General features: G+C 35.8%; 3 protein-coding genes and 1 long non-coding RNA gene across 4 annotated transcripts; 2 read left to right on the top strand and 2 right to left on the bottom strand.

The window, feature by feature from the left end:
- The first annotated feature begins 849 nt into the window (after window positions 1-849).
- On the top strand, window positions 850-3,529 carry LOC147569530 (UBP1-associated protein 2A-like). Its single transcript, XM_086656016.1, has 2 exons — window positions 850-2,253; window positions 3,257-3,529. The coding sequence occupies exons 1-2, from the start codon at window positions 1,082-1,084 to the stop codon at window positions 3,270-3,272; spliced, it is 1,188 nt and encodes a 395-aa protein (XP_086512142.1). The 5' UTR covers window positions 850-1,081; the 3' UTR covers window positions 3,273-3,529.
- Window positions 3,530-4,374: 845 nt separating this feature from the next.
- On the top strand, window positions 4,375-9,057 carry LOC147569529 (Leucine-rich receptor-like protein kinase family protein). Its single transcript, XM_086656009.1, has 3 exons — window positions 4,375-5,793; window positions 6,130-7,791; window positions 8,282-9,057. The coding sequence occupies exons 1-3, from the start codon at window positions 4,866-4,868 to the stop codon at window positions 8,860-8,862; spliced, it is 3,171 nt and encodes a 1,056-aa protein (XP_086512135.1). The 5' UTR covers window positions 4,375-4,865; the 3' UTR covers window positions 8,863-9,057.
- A 564-nt stretch (window positions 9,058-9,621) lies between these two features.
- LOC147569528 (uncharacterized) lies at window positions 9,622-10,118 on the bottom strand. Its single transcript, XR_015231305.1, has 3 exons — window positions 10,000-10,118; window positions 9,863-9,918; window positions 9,622-9,688 (listed from the first exon to the last, which is right to left on the bottom strand). It is a non-coding gene; the product is annotated as an uncharacterized LOC147569528 (long non-coding RNA).
- Window positions 10,119-10,724: 606 nt separating this feature from the next.
- Window positions 10,725-16,333, bottom strand: LOC147569527 (transducin family protein / WD-40 repeat family protein). The gene is made up of 12 exons (XM_086656017.1): window positions 16,131-16,333; window positions 14,289-14,408; window positions 14,138-14,185; window positions 13,730-13,771; window positions 13,258-13,377; window positions 12,954-13,099; window positions 12,716-12,863; window positions 12,529-12,612; window positions 12,141-12,256; window positions 11,969-12,027; window positions 11,431-11,521; window positions 10,725-11,268 (listed from the first exon to the last, which is right to left on the bottom strand). The coding sequence occupies exons 2-12, from the start codon at window positions 14,389-14,391 to the stop codon at window positions 11,041-11,043; spliced, it is 1,185 nt and encodes a 394-aa protein (XP_086512143.1). The 5' UTR covers window positions 14,392-14,408; window positions 16,131-16,333; the 3' UTR covers window positions 10,725-11,040.
- Window positions 16,334-18,061: the final 1,728 nt, after the last annotated feature.

The following is an 18,061-nucleotide window of genomic DNA, read 5'->3' as shown; positions in this document are numbered from 1 at the left end:
TTAGAGATGAGTTATGAGCTAGAGAGAAGTGGTGGTCTGACTGTACAGAGGCGTCCGTAAAAGAGGTGACCAAGAGAGAGGGAGGAAAAGGGAGGGGTCGAATAACAATAAGTTTTATTTCTGAGGCTTTAATATGATCTCTAAGACTCAACATTATAAGTCAATTTAGTCAAATTAACAAAAGTCTACTCTCATTAGCAAAATCTTCCTTAGCATCCACTTAAAAGCAAGTACTCATCATGACTTTTAAGGGTTAGTTTTTGGGTCACTTTAGATGATTCATCCTTCCATATGTCTATGTCACATAGTAGTATAACAAGTCTCATGATAAAAGGACTATAATGTGTTTTTTTTTCAAAGCAAGTACTCATCATGTGTTTAGGAATGTGCTTATTAGTTTTAACCTTTGAGAGTTGCTAGCAGTAATACGTCTAATGATAAAAACAAGGACTATAATGTGTTTAGAAACGTGCGTACTAGCCTTAAGAGTTGCTAGCCAACTTGTCTGCTCTGTACATCAATGTTTACGACCTTAAAATATGTCACTTATGTTTTAGAAATCACCACCAATATGAGATAATTTTACCACACAATACTTGTTTTTTTTGTTAAGATAACGAACACACAATACTTGTTGCAATGTATTTTGGCTTGAGATCACTACAAAAACGAAGACTATTTACGACGATGTTGTTATAAAACCGTCGAAAATAGGAAATTTTATAGGAAAATTGTCGAAAATGTCGTCAGAAAATCTTTAGGATCCCAATAGTGTCTGTGTCTAGTCCAATTTCTTTCTCTTCATGAGACACTTTACATTTAAAGGCATGTAACTCTCATGAAGTATTCAGAGGAGAGAAATAAGAATTCATCCATGTAATCATTGTGATTCAATCACTTATTAATGGAATTTGTTCCCTTGGTTTCAAAAAAAAAAAATACTTTCGATGTGAGTTGGTCGTCGGAATAAGACTATTGTCGACGGCACATATCAATAATCCCGTTACAAACTATAACTCAGTCCAACTTGTATTCTCTTCACTTGTTTTGGTTCGTTCTTCTTCCCCAATTTTTCCTGGCCATGGGAAGTTTGAAGACAGAGGAAAGGAAAAACAAGAGGAAGAAGAAGCGAATCCAAAAGAAACAAATCCTCTCCAAAATTCTCAAACTTGAAAAGAAAATCATCGAAAACCCTAATCTTGATGAAACCCTAATCGCTTCCAACTCCATAAACGAATCAGAATCAAACAAAATCGATAAACTCCTTGAACCTTACTCGAAAACCCAACTGATCGATCTCCTCTCTAATGCCGCTATAAACGATTCTTCTCTCTTTCGAAAAATACAAACCACTGCTGATCAAGACATTTCTCATCGGAAAATATTCATTCATGGCCTTTCCGGGGATACAACTCGTGAAACCCTAGTTTCTGTATTTACATCATTTGGTGAAATTGACGATTGTAAATTAGTTTTTGATCGAAATTCAGGTAAATCTAAAGGATATGGTTTTATTATTTTTAAGTCTCGAGTTGAGGCTGAAAAAGCCCTAAAAATTCCACAGAAGAAAATTGATAATAGAGTTGCTTCTTGTCGATTAGCTTCTGCTGGTTCGGTGGTACCGACGGTACATAATCAGAATGATAGTAGTTTGAGGAAGATTTATGTAACTAATGTTCATGTTGATGCTGATCCTTTAAAGCTTAGAACTTTTTTTATGAAATTTGGGGAACTTGAATCAGGACCATTAGGGTTTGATATGTTGACAGGAAAATCAAGGGGTTTTGTTCTTTTTGTGTATAAATCTTATGAAGGAGCTAAAAGGGCACTTGAAGAACCTTTCAAAATCTTTGAAGGGCACCAATTGCATTGTCAGAAAGCTTTTGAGAATAAAACCAGTTCTTCATTAATATCAACTTCACAGAATTTGACAGGCTTTAATCAGCATCCTAGTTTAAATCTAATGTATAGTGGATTAGGTGCTAATGTGAATCATGGGTTTCTTCCGGGTTCTGTTAATCCATTGATGGCTGGGAGTTCAAACCCTGGTTTAATCCCACCTACTCAAATGGGATTACTAGGGAGACAAAGTGGTATTTTGGGTGGTACTCCTTCGATTCTCGGAGCTCCACTTCTGATTTATCCTGCTTCTAATGGGTTGCAATCTTATCCAAATTCAAACATTGGGCAGTCATCTTCTTCGAGGATTCATGGAGTGACTGGTTCTTTGACTGGGTATCCATCTAACTTGGGGTAAGATAAGATTTATCTCAATCTAGAGCTTTTCATAACTTATCTATTTGTTCCTCCTTGTTCTTTTTTAATGAAGTTATACTTATCTTGTGAATTTCTTCCCAATGTTATTTACCTTGAATTTATGTGAGTAGCTTCTAGCTTGTTATAGTAAACCAAGTTCGTCTACCTACTTATTATCGATAAAGGTATGTGATTTATCTGAAAGTGAAACTTATCGGCCAACTTAGGTTAAAAGTATAGCTGATATACAGGGGGACAGTGGATTTAACTTGAACACAGAAAATGGACATACAGTACTTGTGTTTGTCATGTTTCTTGTACCCATACGTTCAATTGTACAGTACTACAATTGGGCATCAGAAACACTTTCAATCTCCTTTACTTCGTTAAAGATTTTTGAATTTTATGTTCCACTTTTATTGCATAACAATCTCCGAAAGGTACCCTTCTAAGAAAGAAGAGGAAATAAATGTACATCTTGAAAATATGATCTTGGATAGAACACTAGCTACTGTGTCCACTTTTAGATTCTAAAATATATTGTTCTGTTTCGGTATTTCCTGTTTATGTAAGATCATGCAACTTCAATCCCGAATCTGCCAGAAAACAATTGTTCCTATCTTTCAAATGTGATAACTTCTTCTGATATCCGATTAGGTTCTCTCAAGCCCGATTGCTTTCCTATATGTTTTGCTAGCTTTGTTGATATTTTTCGTATATGACAACATCCAATATCCGTTTATATCCTCTGAAGCCCAATTGCTTCCCAAAAAGTTTCACTAATTGTTTTTTCTACCAAACAAGTTCAATCATCTTAGAATATCTGGTCTTTTTACCTTGACATGCTTATCATCCTTTATTCGCAGATAAGTATCAAGTAAGCTAATATGAGTCGAGCTCGAATCTCTGAAAATTGTGTGTCTGTACTAATTTAGAAGACAAAGACATCAATTTTACTATTTGGTTTTCGGGTTTTCATGATTGGGGTTGTTATCTGCAGATTTAACAGTAGATGAGCTATTAAGAACACGTGATGGATGGTTTCGGCTGTGAGGAGTAGAAAGGTTGTATATGCAAACAAGTATAGACCTTGTCTTCATTTCCTTTGCACCTTGGTAATGCCATTGTTGCTGTTACTATTGTGTTGCTCTTTTAGTTTATCGATCTTCTTAAAACTAAAATTTTGTAGGTTTCTCATTGGGTATAAAATATGTTTCAAACTTCTCATCTTGTAAAATAGGGTGCAATATTAAATGATTATTCCGATTAGAAATATATTATAAATATTATATGTTTCAAATTTTTAGATATTTTGCCGAGTTGAATCAATAAGTGATCATTTCTGACGGATAGATGTTGTCCATGTGTAGAGAAAACTCATGGAACCTACTTTCCATCTTATTTTTTTCAAGGAACTTTTTTCATCTCAATTTGTCCTGTTTTTTTTTTCGGAAAATCTTAATTTGAATTTGACTTAATATTCCGTGTTTACAACTGGACAATACTTAAACACCGCCGGACACGATATAGGAATAATTGAAAAAACTAATATTCTACATATTATATATATATATATATATATATATATATATATATATTTGTAAAAAAGAAAAGATTAGGTCCCACCATGATTCGAACTTTGTTGCTAATAAATGTTATCTTTAAAAGAAACATATAATTATTAGAATGCAGTTTTGTAAATTAGTTGTTAATAAGAGAAGAATTTGAAGTGAAACACTTCCATGAGATCCATACTAATCGACATGAAGACAAATGAGCCCGACTTTAGATATTTGTACTATCGTGACGAAGAAAAGCTTGAAGGTTGTTGACACTTTGTATCTTCGGAGAGAATATTGAATTTAGTAGAGGTTCGGAAGGACGAAGAAGAGAGATAAGGAAGAGAAAATGTAATTCAGATTAATCATTATAAGAGTAAACCTAAAAGAAAGAAAATCATAGTTTAACATTTCTTGTAACAAAAATGTTAGTTGGGGGTCAGAAAGACAGATTAGACAATCTTTTGGGGGGTAAAATGGTGATTTGGTCACATATGAAGGTTATAAAATGAAATGAATCGGGTTGTACTGAAACATTTCTCACACAAACAGAGTTAACGGCATTAAAGTAACCGTTAAGTAGTATAGTAGTAGCCATATGAGTGGGGCCATGATTTCATTGATAGAGAAAAAGGACGTCTTTTACAGACTGTAGTTACTCACACCCACCAACCCAACACATACATACTCTCTCTCTCTCTCTCTCTCACAAAGAAAATACCGCCCTCCTCCCGCCTCTCTTTCTCTAAAAACCGCCATTTTAACGGAAATTCTGTATCCTCTTTCTCTCTCTACTGTATAAAAACACACACACACACTCTCTCTTTCTCTCTCTCTCAAAATATAAAAAACCTAACTTTCTGACTTCTATTCTTTCCATTTTTTTCTTTATTCGTTCTTGTTTTAGGGAAGAGAGTAGAAGACAGACGACTTCTTCTACTTCTAGGGTTTCAACGGTTCCATCAAAGCTATTATTATTGTTCTCCTTCTCCATGACTGAAGATTATTATTAGTTAGTAGTACTAGGGTTTGAATCTAAAAGAGGAAGTTATGAGAGAAATGCATCTCAATCTGAATCTATGTTTGGTTGTTTTGTGTTCTATTTTGTTAGTTTTTGTAGATTCATCTGAAGATGAAGTTCGATCTCTTCTAGAATTTCAGAAAGGGATTCAAAGTGATCCTTCTGGTGTTATAACTAAGTCATGGATTAGATCATCTATGGAACCAAATGGTTGCCCTAAAAGCTGGATTGGGATCTCTTGCGACCAAACAGGTACATTTATTACTGGAATTGCTCTTGATGGATTAGGTTTATTTGGGGATTTGAAGTTTTCTACTTTAATTGGACTCAAAATGTTACAAAATTTGAGTCTTTCTGGGAATTCATTAACTGGTAGACTTGTTCCTTCTATTGGATCAATGACTTCTTTACAACGTTTAGATCTATCAAGGAATCAATTTTATGGACCTATACCAGCTAAGATTAATGACCTTTGGGGTTTAAATTACTTAGATCTTTCTTCCAATAATTTCACTGGTGGGTTTCCAAATGGAATCAACAATTTGCAACAATTAAAGGTGTTCGATTTGCATTCGAATGAGCTTTGGGGGGATGTTGGTGATCTATTTTCCGAGCTAAGGAATGTTGAAAAAGTGGATTTGAGCTACAATTTGTTCTATGGTGGGCTTTCTTCGAAGATTTCGACCTTGGGTAACACCGTTCGTTACGTGAATTTAAGTCATAATAAAATAAACGGTGGGTTCTTTTCGGACGAGTCAATTCAGTTGTTTAAGAACTTGCAAGTTCTGGATTTGGGTAACAATCAAATATTTGGTCAGCTTCCTTCGTTCGGTTCAATACCTAGTCTTCACACTTTGAGGGTAGGCAATAATCAGCTACAGGGACCTATACCAGGAGAGTTATTTGGGACCATGATCCCTCTGGAAGAACTTGACCTCAGTGGAAATGGATTTTCAGGTACAGAATTGTTATTGTAATTTTTAGTTTGGTACATTTTTGTCGATTCACTAGAAAACCGTTCATACTTTGTCTTGTACAATTGATATTCAGCTTTTTTTACTTTCCGTCATGGTCGATAAAGAAGATAAAACTTATGGTTTTGGTCAAACTGCTCTTAAACTGGAGGACACATCAAATATAGATGCATTTTCCTTTGATCTTGACGTTGTATTCGTTATTGGATACGAGATTATGCTTAATAAGTGTCATGAGCCGCTTCTTAATTCTATTTATTGTGGAATCCTCGTAGAGATTCCATCTGAAGTCTTCAATGTTTGTATTTTCTGAATGCAGGTTCAATTGTTGGTATAAACTCCACGACATTAAAGTTTCTGAATCTCTCATCAAATGTCTTATCTGGCTCGTTACCATTAACTTTGGGTAGCTGTGTGAGGGTTGATTTGAGCAAAAACAAGATTTCTGGAGACATGTCGGTTATGCAGAGTTGGGGAAACGCATTAGAGGTGCTTGATTTGAGTTCAAATGCACTATCAGGAAGCTTTCCAAACTTGACTTCCCAATTTGGGACGTTGATTTCTATTAACATAAGCAACAATACTGTAGTGGGTAGCTTGCCTCTTGCAATAGGAGAATCTCCTAGGTTGTCTTCAGCAGACCTCAGTTCTAATCAACTTAGTGGGTCTATACCGAGAAGCTTCTTCACTTCAATGTCCTTAATAAATCTGAATCTTTCAGGAAATCAATTTACTGGGCCAATCCCTTTTCCAGGCTCACAGACATCGGAATTATTAGTTCTACCCACTTCTCCGCCCTTAGAGTCTCTGGATCTCTCCAAGAACTCACTAACTGGCTCTTTGCCTTCGGAAGTAGGAAAGTTTGGGAGGCTTAAGTTGTTGAATCTTGGAAGTAACGGCCTTTCTGGACAGATACCAATTGAATTGAGCAAACTTACTGGTTTGGAGTACCTGGACTTATCTGTCAACAAATTCGATGGTAAGATCCCTGACGATCTTTCTTCAAATCTGAAGGTATTCAACGTGTCCTACAATGATCTATCTGGTAATGTTCCAGAAAATTTGAAGGACTTCCCTATCTCTTCATTTCGTCCTGGGAATCGTTTATTAAAACTTCCGAAAGGCATGGTTTCATCTGACCATGGTTCTGGAGGTTTACGTGAGAGAGCCTCACGTAACAGGTCAAGGTCTACTATCAGAGTAGCAATTATTATTGCCTCCGTGGGAGCTGCAATCATGATTGCATTTGTTTTGCTGGCTTATTATCGGGCCCAGTTCCATCAGTTTCATGGAAGAAATGGATTTAACAGTGAAAACACAGGGTTAAATGTTAACTTCACTCGGCCTTCCTTTTTCAAATTCTCAAAATCATCAGATGTACCACCATCATCTTCATTGAGTTTCTCTACTGATAACTTACTTGCATCAAATTCTAGATCATTGTCGGGGCAGAAAGAATTGCCAACTGAAACTATAGAGCAATGTTTGCCTGTCGGAAAAGTAGTGCGTTCAAAATCTACAAAAAGTAATGCGCCAGATAACCCTCAAGTCCCCGGATGGCGGTCTTCCCCAGGGTCTTCTTTATCTTCCTCACCTCGTTTGATCGACTCACATGAGCAACCTGTAATGTTAAATGTCTATTCACCCGATCGATTGATTGGAGAGCTGTTTTTTCTTGACAGTTCACTTGTATTTACAGCTGAGGAACTGTCTCGTGCCCCAGCAGAAGTTCTGGGTAGAAGCAGCCATGGGACTCTGTATAAGGCTACCCTTGATAGTGGCCATATGTTGACAGTGAAGTGGTTGAGAGTAGGCTTGGTAAAGCAAAAGAAGGATTTTGCGAAGGAAGTGAAAAAAGTCGGATCTATTACACACCAAAACATTGTTCCTCTGCGGGCATATTATTGGGGGCCTAAAGAGCAAGAAAGGCTTATTCTAGCAGATTATGTTCAAGGAGATAGCTTGTCACTACATCTCTATGGTAAGAATTGCTAACTTGTTCTTTTTTAATATTAGTTAAAATTTAGTGTTTTCTTGCTCTGTTGATCTAGTGGGTACATGAAAAAATATCATTTATCCTTTTTTCGCCTAACAGAAGATTTGGATATCGTACTGTTAAAACTCATAATTTGAGATGTAATAGGTGTTTTTCCAACTCACTTTTTGTCTTGTAAACTAATCTTATTTGAAATCATGCCAACAGAAAAGCAGGTTAACTCACTCTGACAGACAGAAAAATACCCAAGTAATAAAAGAAAAACTGTCTTGTTTGTGTCATTATGAATTTGGATAACCGTCCTTCTAAATTGTCGAAATTGTAAAATCTTTGCCTGTATTGCAACTTCCTAGTACTGTAGAAAAAACTCTTGCTTCATGATAATGGTGGAAGTCGTAAACATTATTCATGTTTTGGTATCTTCTGATACCACTCATACCGGCAACTGTTTGACTAATAATGTTAAAAATTGCAGAAGGAACCCCTCGAAGATATTCCTCGTTGTCTTTCAGACAAAGACTAAAAATTGCAGTTGATGTTGCTCGAAGTTTATGTTACCTCCACGATAAAGGCATTCCTCATGGTAACCTAAAGCCGACAAATATACTTCTTGTTGGCACGGATCTGACTGCTCGAATTACAGATTATGCTCTTCATCGTTTAATGACACCTGATGGAACTGCAGAACAGATATTGAATTTGCGCGCACTTGGGTATGCTGCCCCGGAGCTAACTCACGCGGCAAAACCTCTACCTTCATTTAAGGCAGATGTTTATGCATTTGGGGTGATATTAATGGAATTGTTAACTAGAAGAAGTGCGGGTGATATAATCTCTGGCCAATCAGGAGCTGTCGATCTCACGGATTGGGTTAGATTGTGTGCCCACGAAGGACGAGGAATGGACTGCATAGATAGAGATCTTTCAGGTGCTGAAGAATCTTCGAGAACTGCCATGAATGAATTGCTTTCCACTTCGCTTAAGTGTATTCTCTCTGTAAATGAGAGGCCTAACATCAGAACGATATTCGAAGATTTGTGTTCTCTATCTGTTTGAATATTTTTTTTGTAAATCTCTACCACTATCCCTTTTTTTTTGGGGTTCACTATTTTTCTTCCCTTTTTGATTTTTAGTTGGTTTTTGTTAAGCCTAATGATGTAGGCTAATCTTCATACTTTTCTTTTTCACTTATCTTGTAAAGGGATGATTGATTCCATTGATTGATTGAAATTTTTGAGTTTGAGCTTGAAACCTTTTATCTGTTTTAATGAAATTGTTTACTCTATCAATTTCGTGTGAATTTGTTCCCCGTTCTTATTCAACTACAATGATAATCGGCAAAAATGTGTGAGTTCATTTTCGTACGTTAGAGGAGAAATTGGTGCTTTGGAGCATACAGGTTCAAATAGACTGAAAGGTACATCTCAATTTTATACCAATACAACCAAAAGGAAGGAATAACAAAAATCCAACTCTCTTCAAAGCTACCCTGACTCCTAACTATTCAAAAGCCTACCCACAATACACAAACCTCAATGTCTTGCCCCTCAACCCTTACCAAGAGTACATTATAGATGTTTTTTTCGTTGCTGCCGACAAACTCAAACTATAAAAGAGTCCTAGTTCCAAAACGATAACGCCAGTGCTTTTATCGGGTTAAAGTGACAAACAAATGTGCCAATTAATTCGAAGGGACGTGATAATATCTTCCTTTGCAGGTACAACGGTAGACTACAGGGCAAGACTCAACGGCTTCGCATCTGAAACTAACTTTCACTCTTTTGCATGGGAAACAAGGTCCACATGCATGGGAACAATCTGGCAAACTTGAACCCGTTGTATAAATTTCCGTTTCTTGTTCATCGTTTAGTATCACTCCTTCCTACAAAATACTAGTACTCAATGAATATCCAAGGAAAAGGGCGAATATAGTTAGTTTAAACCGTAGTGTCTGTTGTAATCAACAACCTATAAGACCTAGATTCTGTTTTTGTACATTAGAATAGAGTTACTAATCTAATCAAGAAACAACAGACAAAGATCTTTAACTACAAACCTTAGATAGCATAACTGTTCCTTGTCTGTTAGAACTACCGTCATCGTTCAAGCTGACTGAAACGTTCAACAAATAGATGGTAAGAAAAATACGTAGTTTATGAAGAACAAATTGATAAATTCGGATGGTAACTTTACCGTGTGGTAGTCGAAGACTTTTACCGAAAGTTGTCACCGATAAGATTAGTGCAATTACAAGAGCCATTTGGGATCTAACAGACATAGACTTCTTCATGTTCTTTGCTTCTTTTTTTCTCTTCTTGCAAAACCAAATCTTGAATAAAACCAGCCAAATGTGAAAGAATGTAGAGAGGGAGTAGAAGTAATTTGGCAGGGGATGAAAGGATATTCATATATCTTTCCTCTTGGGAGAGAGAGAAGGGGTGGAAATAAATGAAGAAGGAAGAAGTTCACATGATTCATGGGACTGATCTCAATGTAGAAGTTCACATGACTATCTGGTTAAACTCCCCCCAACCCATTTACATACCCAGCAATGAAAAGAATAGAAAAACAAAACGGTTTTATATTTGCACTTAACTTGTCCTAGGTTTTAGTTAATCAAATATTAAGAACCCTCTTAATTCAGATTAGTATGGCTAATTAAGAAATTAGGAGATCAAGCACAAATATTCATCTCCATCAAAACGACGTCTCAGTACCTGTTAGGATTACAAGTTTCACGTAAGGAGCTGAAGCCTACAAAAAACGGGTAGATCATTTTGCAGAAGATAATTTGGCCGAGTAAATTTTATCCAATTTTACTAATATTATTAGTGACAAAAACATATATTTTCTTATATTTAAGAACATTAAACCCTCAAACCTCTCTTTCTCTCTCTGTCTCTCTTGAGTTCTGTTGGTTGGGCATGAAGAGCATTTATATTTGTAAAAGAAGGCTGGATCTGGAAAAGTACGAGGAGAATTCACGTGGATAAACATCTATATTTATGATACTCAGTAATGCCTCTGACTTCAGGTATGGTATATGATTTTTTCTTTTTTCAAATCTATCATAAAACTTATATTCGAACTTATAACTATTACTTTGAAATAAAATATCTGACAATAATACCAAACTAAGCCTTAATGAGTATTCTGACAAAATTGTACATATTACATAAGACTTAACCGTTAAGGTGCCGATCAATAAGTTATGATTCTTGGAGAGCTTCTTACCTAACGGAACTCTGCAATTTCAAACACACGGGCAGTTTGATCGAGGGAAACTGAAACAAGGTAATCTAAGTTCAAAGAGGCAGACAAGGACTGAACAGCATCAGAATGCCCGTTGAATGTCTTCATACATTCACCCGATAGACTGTCCCATATTCTTATTTTTCCGTCGACACTTCCACTAGCTACATACCGAGACTCACCAAGCCACAATAAGCATGTTACTCCTTCCTGTGTGCACAAGGAGCAAATCAGTTGGAAATCATAGGGGTTCGAAGTCTATTTCTTGTGGTTATAGGAGCGGATTTGAAATTTTGTTTTGTGTAAATGAACATGTTTTTTTGAGTGAACCATGCCAGGGTAATTTAGTAATAATTAGGTGATCGGTCTTACCTCGTGATCACATGTGCAGCGAGGTGTTGAATGCTGTAGATCCCAAATGATTAGTTTCTGATCCATGCTTCCTGTTGCTGCAAACGGGTGGCTGCAAGGAAAACTTGGAATAGTAAGTATGTGATAATGAATCGATTATAGAGACAACTTGATATATCACAATAGTTTATTTTCAAAAAAACAAAAATTTATTTCCGATCATATCTCAAGATAATACTAATATTGAAGATCTTCAAACTTTCTTGGCGTTCTTGGATCCTTGAAACAAGTTTGCTTAAAAAGTCGGGATTGATATATAGATTACTGGGTCCTCAAGAAAACCCGACACTAGGCAACTCCCGACTTTGGGTATCTAATTTCAAGCACTTCAGTGAACAGAGAGTTAGATCCTAGAATCTGAACCAATGTTTTTATCCATGTTGTTTTAATGATATGACTTCGAAGATGAATGTGAGCATGAAGCATAATGACCAAAACTGTAAAACTATTTCAATAATTTCTGATCTGCTCGAAATACTCAAATACTTTATATACGTACCCTGCTGAAAGTCCAACACATTCGATGGAATCAGTGTGTGAAACCAAAGAAGTTTTCACCTGGAAAGAACAGAGAGAATTCCTATTAGAGAGCTACTTATTATATATCAAAACTCCAATCTAGTGAATAACCAAAAGTAATGTGTATTAAGCATCATTAGAGTGGATCAAACCTTCCCAGTTGTTATGTTCACTATGTGTACAGAACCATCCTTTGAACCAGTTATAGCAAGAGCTGAGTCCGATGTTATCGCCAAGCATGTCAACCCCTCCGTATGATATGGATAACCTAAAACATGACAAAAAATACAAAGAATTGTAAAACAATAAAAAAAAAAAAGAGAAGGTAGCCCCGACATCATGGATTAAGGTTATTTCAAATACTATCTGCACATGAAATAATAAGGATTTAGTAGTTGTCATGTTGAGGACTGTCTGACAACTAGAAGAGATTAAAGCTGAGAAACTTAAGGCAAGAAACTGAAGCTAGTCAGACACACTTGTAATTATCCAATTATACAGTTCATGTAGTTACGTAAAGACTGGAGAGCGTCTAATCACCTTTAACAACATGCACGTTCTCTCCAGTTTTTGGGTTCCAAATCCTTAATGATGCATCTTCAGAACCAGTACAGATTGTTTTACCTGTACGACAAGCACATCAAAATACAAATTTATAATATTTAAAATTGCCAATATAAAGATTTAAAGCTAATAATTGAGAAGCTTTTGATAATAATAATAGTACCGTCGGGGGTAAAATCGCCACAAGTAACACTGCTAGCATGACCAGAGAATGTATTTAGGTAGGCACTTTTGTCAGCATTCCACAACCAAATACTTGCATCTTCCGAGCCAGCCAAAACCAAATGTCCTCTTGGATGCCATTTGACCCACTGAGTTGATAAATGAAGTTCCGATAAAACTTAAGTTAATACATTCAATTCCTAACAATAATATTACCGTGAAATGCCTTATTGAGTTACCTCAATGCCTTCTCCAGGACCATCAAGTGTGCACTTGAGGGTACCCGAAGATATGTCCCAAACTTGAATTACTCCATCGAAGCCTCCTGAAGCAAGCAATTGGCCATCCTTACTGAACGATAAATGAGAAACAGAATCTTTATGACCTGCACAGGAGAAAGAGAGAGAGAGAGAAGGGGAAAAAGAGACAGAGAGAGTTAGCAATTGCTCATCCTTGGTAACTGTATGCATAAAAAAGAAATGCAAGTATTGGATGATTTTGGAGCTTAATCGACAGAACTTCTCCGCTGAATCATAGATATACCTGGGAGTTCTTGAGCCCAATCTCCCTGACCAATCCTCCACAAAAATCCCTTATCATCTCCTCCTCCAGTTGCCACTAGTGTTGCATCGGTAGGACTGCATGCAACTGTGTAGAGTTCGCCTATGCACAGATAGCAGAAAAGCTAAAGCTCATGAAAATTAAGACATGTCCGACGACTCGTATTTCAGGTGCAGGGTAAAAATACTTGCTAAGCTAGCTTTAACAATTTCAAAAAATACTTCCTAATTGCTGTAATGTTCTCTATGTATCTTCTAAAACTAATTTTGTAGTTTGAGTATGACAATAGATAAATCAAATTCAGTAACTTATAAGTTGAGCCTAGAGCTTCATGTAAATGCACAAATCACAAACTTGTGAAACAATCATACTAAAGTAAGAAGCGAAGTAGCAAAGTAGAAAAGTATAATTAACTTCTATATATTCAGAGGAGAAAACTAAGTAGAGACTATACCAGTATGGCCAGTGAATATGTGCATGGAATCATCTGCTTCATCTGCAATCATAAGAGTTATAACCATCTAAGCAAGCCAAAAATCCAAATAACCATAAACAATTTAATCAACTAACCATCTTCTTAAATCAATTACTTCCCAACTAAAGATTCATTTTCTAGATTTGCTCTGCATTATGTACAGGAGTAATCAACAAACTATTGATTTTTCGCAAAACTAACCACTTGAGAGTGAACCCTAAGCTCAAACATAGGAGATTCTATTCGGAAAATTAGAAAGTGGAAACTAGATACAACTATAAAGATCGAAACTTTAGTTAATAAAAACAGTAATACTTTCAAAAAAAAAGGAAAACCTAATAGTCTGACAGATCTAAAATGACACAAAATTGGGGGGAAAGATCATACCCACATCAACATCAGATCCAGCGTCTTCATCGTCTGCATCCGGAAGGTCTGCATCCAGTATAGATATAAATAGGGAGATCAAAAAGAGAAATGTTTGTATTAATATTAATTTGCTATAAAGAAGAGACGGATAGGAAAGAACTAAACCTACCTTCATCATCTACATGGATTTCTTCGAGAATATCGTCTTCATCCAGAAAGACTTCTCCGTTATCATCTTCTTCATTGGCTCTGCTATCGTCGTGGTTGTTCATTGATGCTCTTTGTGACTCTAACGGAGACATATACAAGTCGAAGAAAAAAAGGCGATTGAATAGGTGATATGAACTAACATATATACAATATCCTAACATACTCTTTGCTTTATATCTCTAGGAGGCTGTAACTCGTGCCCACCAGGCACAAACAATTTTTTCAAACCATTACACAAGGTCGTCTGATTCCAATACAAAATTGATTAGTCAAAGTGTTCGAGTTTGGACTGAAATCACTGTTTTTAAGGTACTTCAGTCAAGTAGTTATTGTTTCAGTCATTAGTTTAGGAGGTCTCAGGGAGATTAAGAAGGGGATTTCCGCAGGTATATATTTAATTCCTTTGCAAATTTATTTCTGTGAGATTCTTCAAAGTATTTCTAACTTCGCAATTTTGACAATAAACATCGGAGGGAAGTTTGAAACCACTGCTTCCGTAATTAAACACAAATGCTCGTCAAAAATTTATACGAATTCTACGATTTACGTGGTGTTTTAAGGTCAGGGACTGCTTAGAGACTGGTTTGCCAATGTTATTTATACTTTTGTGATCTCTCAACAAGTAATGTATCTTTCTTTTCTGATAAAATTTATTCTTAAGCATTGGCTAAGTTTTGTGCTGAAGTAGTCTCTACCTCTCTATCGATCATAATTCAAAGTTTATGATAACATTCATGTGGGACTATTTTCTCATAATTTACAGTTTTTGAGTGGCTCTTATAACAACATTAGCGAAGAAATTAAGATAAACTACCGCACAGATTGTTCCATTACAAGAATGGGTCTAAATAGATCATTTGAATCATGTAAAAACTAAGAAAACAGTAGCAATATTTACTTTATAAAACAGTATAAACAAAAAAAAACCCTAAATTTACTATTCATAGATACACATAATACTAAATTCAAACGTGAAATTAGAGTTAAGATAGATGAAGAATATACATGGCTGGTAATCTATGGACAGAATAAAACCAAAAATGGGTCGTTCGGTTACCACCCTCATTTACAGAGTATAAAATGAATTGGGCTCTGAAATTTCAAGAGTATAAAATTTCAGAGAGATGAGAAAGATAGAGGATCTGGTTGTCACTGACTAAAAGTAAAAAACTTTAGAGTCCAATTTACAAGTTTCAGAGAACCCAATTTTAGAGTCCAATTTTAGAACCAAAAATTCTGTTCGAGACCCCAAATTCCTAATTCTAGCACCCCAAATTCCTAATTTCTAATTTGTAAAACCATAATTCATTAGAAATTAGGATTGCTTATTCTAGATTTCCAATTTTAACATAAGCAGCCAAAATCGAATTCCATGATACTGAATCTTTTACAGGACTTTCATCGAACAGTTTCGGCGCATCTCTAATATCCCCACAAACACCATAGATAGTAACCAAAGTATTTAAAACATGAACATCTAAATGAAAACCCGTTTTCAAAACATGATTATGAATTTGTTTTCCTTCTTTTACAAACAATCTAACAGAACAAGCTTGAATTAAAATTGGGTTAGTGTAATTATCAGGTTCAAAGTTCTTTTCTTATAAGAAAATAGTAGATTGAGGATAATTTCTATTCAAATGTGTTTTCATTAATCTATTCCAAGTAAACCCATTTGGGCATTCAATTTGATTTAAGATGCAGAATGAGTAGTTGAGAATCTGAACTGAAATTGATAAGTCGACTTGCGGCAAATGTGTCTCTAAATAACCTAGTTATGCAAAAAGAGTGGGAGAGTTACCAGATGAAGATGTCAACACCAACGGAGAAGAGAGAGATGGTGCACAGTTCGAATGCAGGGGCGTTTAGTTCGAATGCAAACCTAGTTCGATTTGATTCTTCTTCCCTGTTTTGATTCTTCCTCCCTGATTTCAGATAAAATTTAGGGTTTTCAGAATGGAGTGCGATTTGGGCTTTTGTTCGATAGTTGGAGGACTTGGAGCCTTGGAGGGAGAAGTATTTATGTTATAAACACCCCTTTATTATTTTGAAGGCGCCCCAATTTTTTGTGTCACTAAAGGAGTTTATTTAGCAAAAGGTGGGGATTTCCCTAACAGGAAATTGGGCCGTTTCTTGTATTTTTTTGTTAAAAAGACAACCTATCTTTTTAACTAGCTAGGCCCCAAGTAAGTTATACAAATAGGCTTGAAGGACATTTTTAAAGGCACCAACTTTTTAAGAGTCAAAAATACCCTTCATTCAATTAGAAATACCTAGTAATAATCTAACTAATAAATCAAGAACTTGAGTTTTTCTCATGAACGAACCAAGTTGGATTGTCGCCGCCGATTAAAATTTCTGGGATTTGAATCGATTTTGGCTATAAGATAGGTTGATGTTTTTAGGTTTTGGTGACTTAATATATTTGCTTGTTGTTTGAAGAGGCTTTCTAAATTCTAGAGAGAAAGTTTTATATACTTTCAATGGAAGGAGAATTTGATAGTTTTCAAGGTATAATCCAACTTCTTCATTGCTTTATTTTCATTGAGTTATGAATGATGGATAACAATTTGTTAGTTTTGATGTTTATGTTCAAACTTATTTGTTGGATTTATATGGAAGTTGTGAAAGTATAGTTGATGCAAGCAATGTGTTTGATAAAATGCTTGAAAGAGATGTTGTTGCTTGGAATGCAACGTTATTTGGTTATACAAGACGTAGGTTGGTTGAAATAGCTATAAAGTTGTTAGATGAAATGCCTGTGAGAAATTTTTTTTTCTTGGACAATCATGATTGGTATTTATGTTCAAATTGAGAATTTCATGAAAGCTTTGGAAGTTTTTCGAAGAAAAGTAAAATCATGGTGCTAGAGCTTATAAAATGACTATTATGAACTTGTACGGGTTTTAGCTAGTTTTTCGATACAACATTCTATTAGACAAAATATAATAATTTGTAACAAATTTCATGTTAAATCAATTCAAAAACTAATTTGCAAACCATTTGCATGGCATTGCAAGGTGTTTGCAAGGCTCTGCAAAGTGTTTGCAAGGCTTTGGAAGGCTGTGCAAGGTGTTTGCAAGGCTCTGCAAGGTATTTCCAAAGCTTTGCAAGGCTCTGCAAGGTGTTCGCAAGGTTGTGCAAAGTATTTGCAAAAGTCATGCAAGGTGTTCGCAAGGCTCTGCAAAGTTTTTGCAAGGCTCTGCAAGGTGTTTGCAAGGCTTTGCAATTTGTTTGTAACGCTATCCAAGGTGTTTGCAAAAATCATGCAAGGTGTTTGCAAGGCTCTGCAAGGTGTTTGCAAGGCAATGCAAGGTGTTTGCAAGACAGTGCAAGATGTTTGCAAGGTATTTTCTTAGACTAGGGTTAAGTTGGTCTTTTTACTGAAACTGAAAATTACATAATTGCCATCAGGGAGGTGAAGCCTAAAAAACTTTGATGAATCCTTTTTAACCAAAATCATAATTTCTTAGGGAGTTTTGGCCAAATTCCCCTTTCACTAATTCTCTCAAACCCTAACAACACACAGACGAATCAAGTTGGTCTTCACGGATCCGCCCATGTGGGTCAGTACACTGTTATTCTCCCGTCTCCCTTTCCGCAAACCTCGAGTTCGTCCGCTCCATCTTTCTTTCACTCAAAATTCATTTGGAAAACAAAAGATGAGCCAACAGTCCAGAAAAATGGGGGTAAATAAGTTCCCAATCTTTTCGTGCCAAAAAATTAGAAATA

The sequence above is a fragment of the Eschscholzia californica genome, unplaced genomic scaffold (genome assembly GCF_041429995.1).
Source record: "Eschscholzia californica isolate CP2 unplaced genomic scaffold, dmEscCali1.0.p SCAF_1, whole genome shotgun sequence".
NCBI classification, from domain to species: Eukaryota; Viridiplantae; Streptophyta; class Magnoliopsida; order Ranunculales; family Papaveraceae; genus Eschscholzia; species Eschscholzia californica.
Note: the sequence above shows the minus strand (reverse complement) of the source record. Positions and strands in the feature narration are given on the sequence as shown.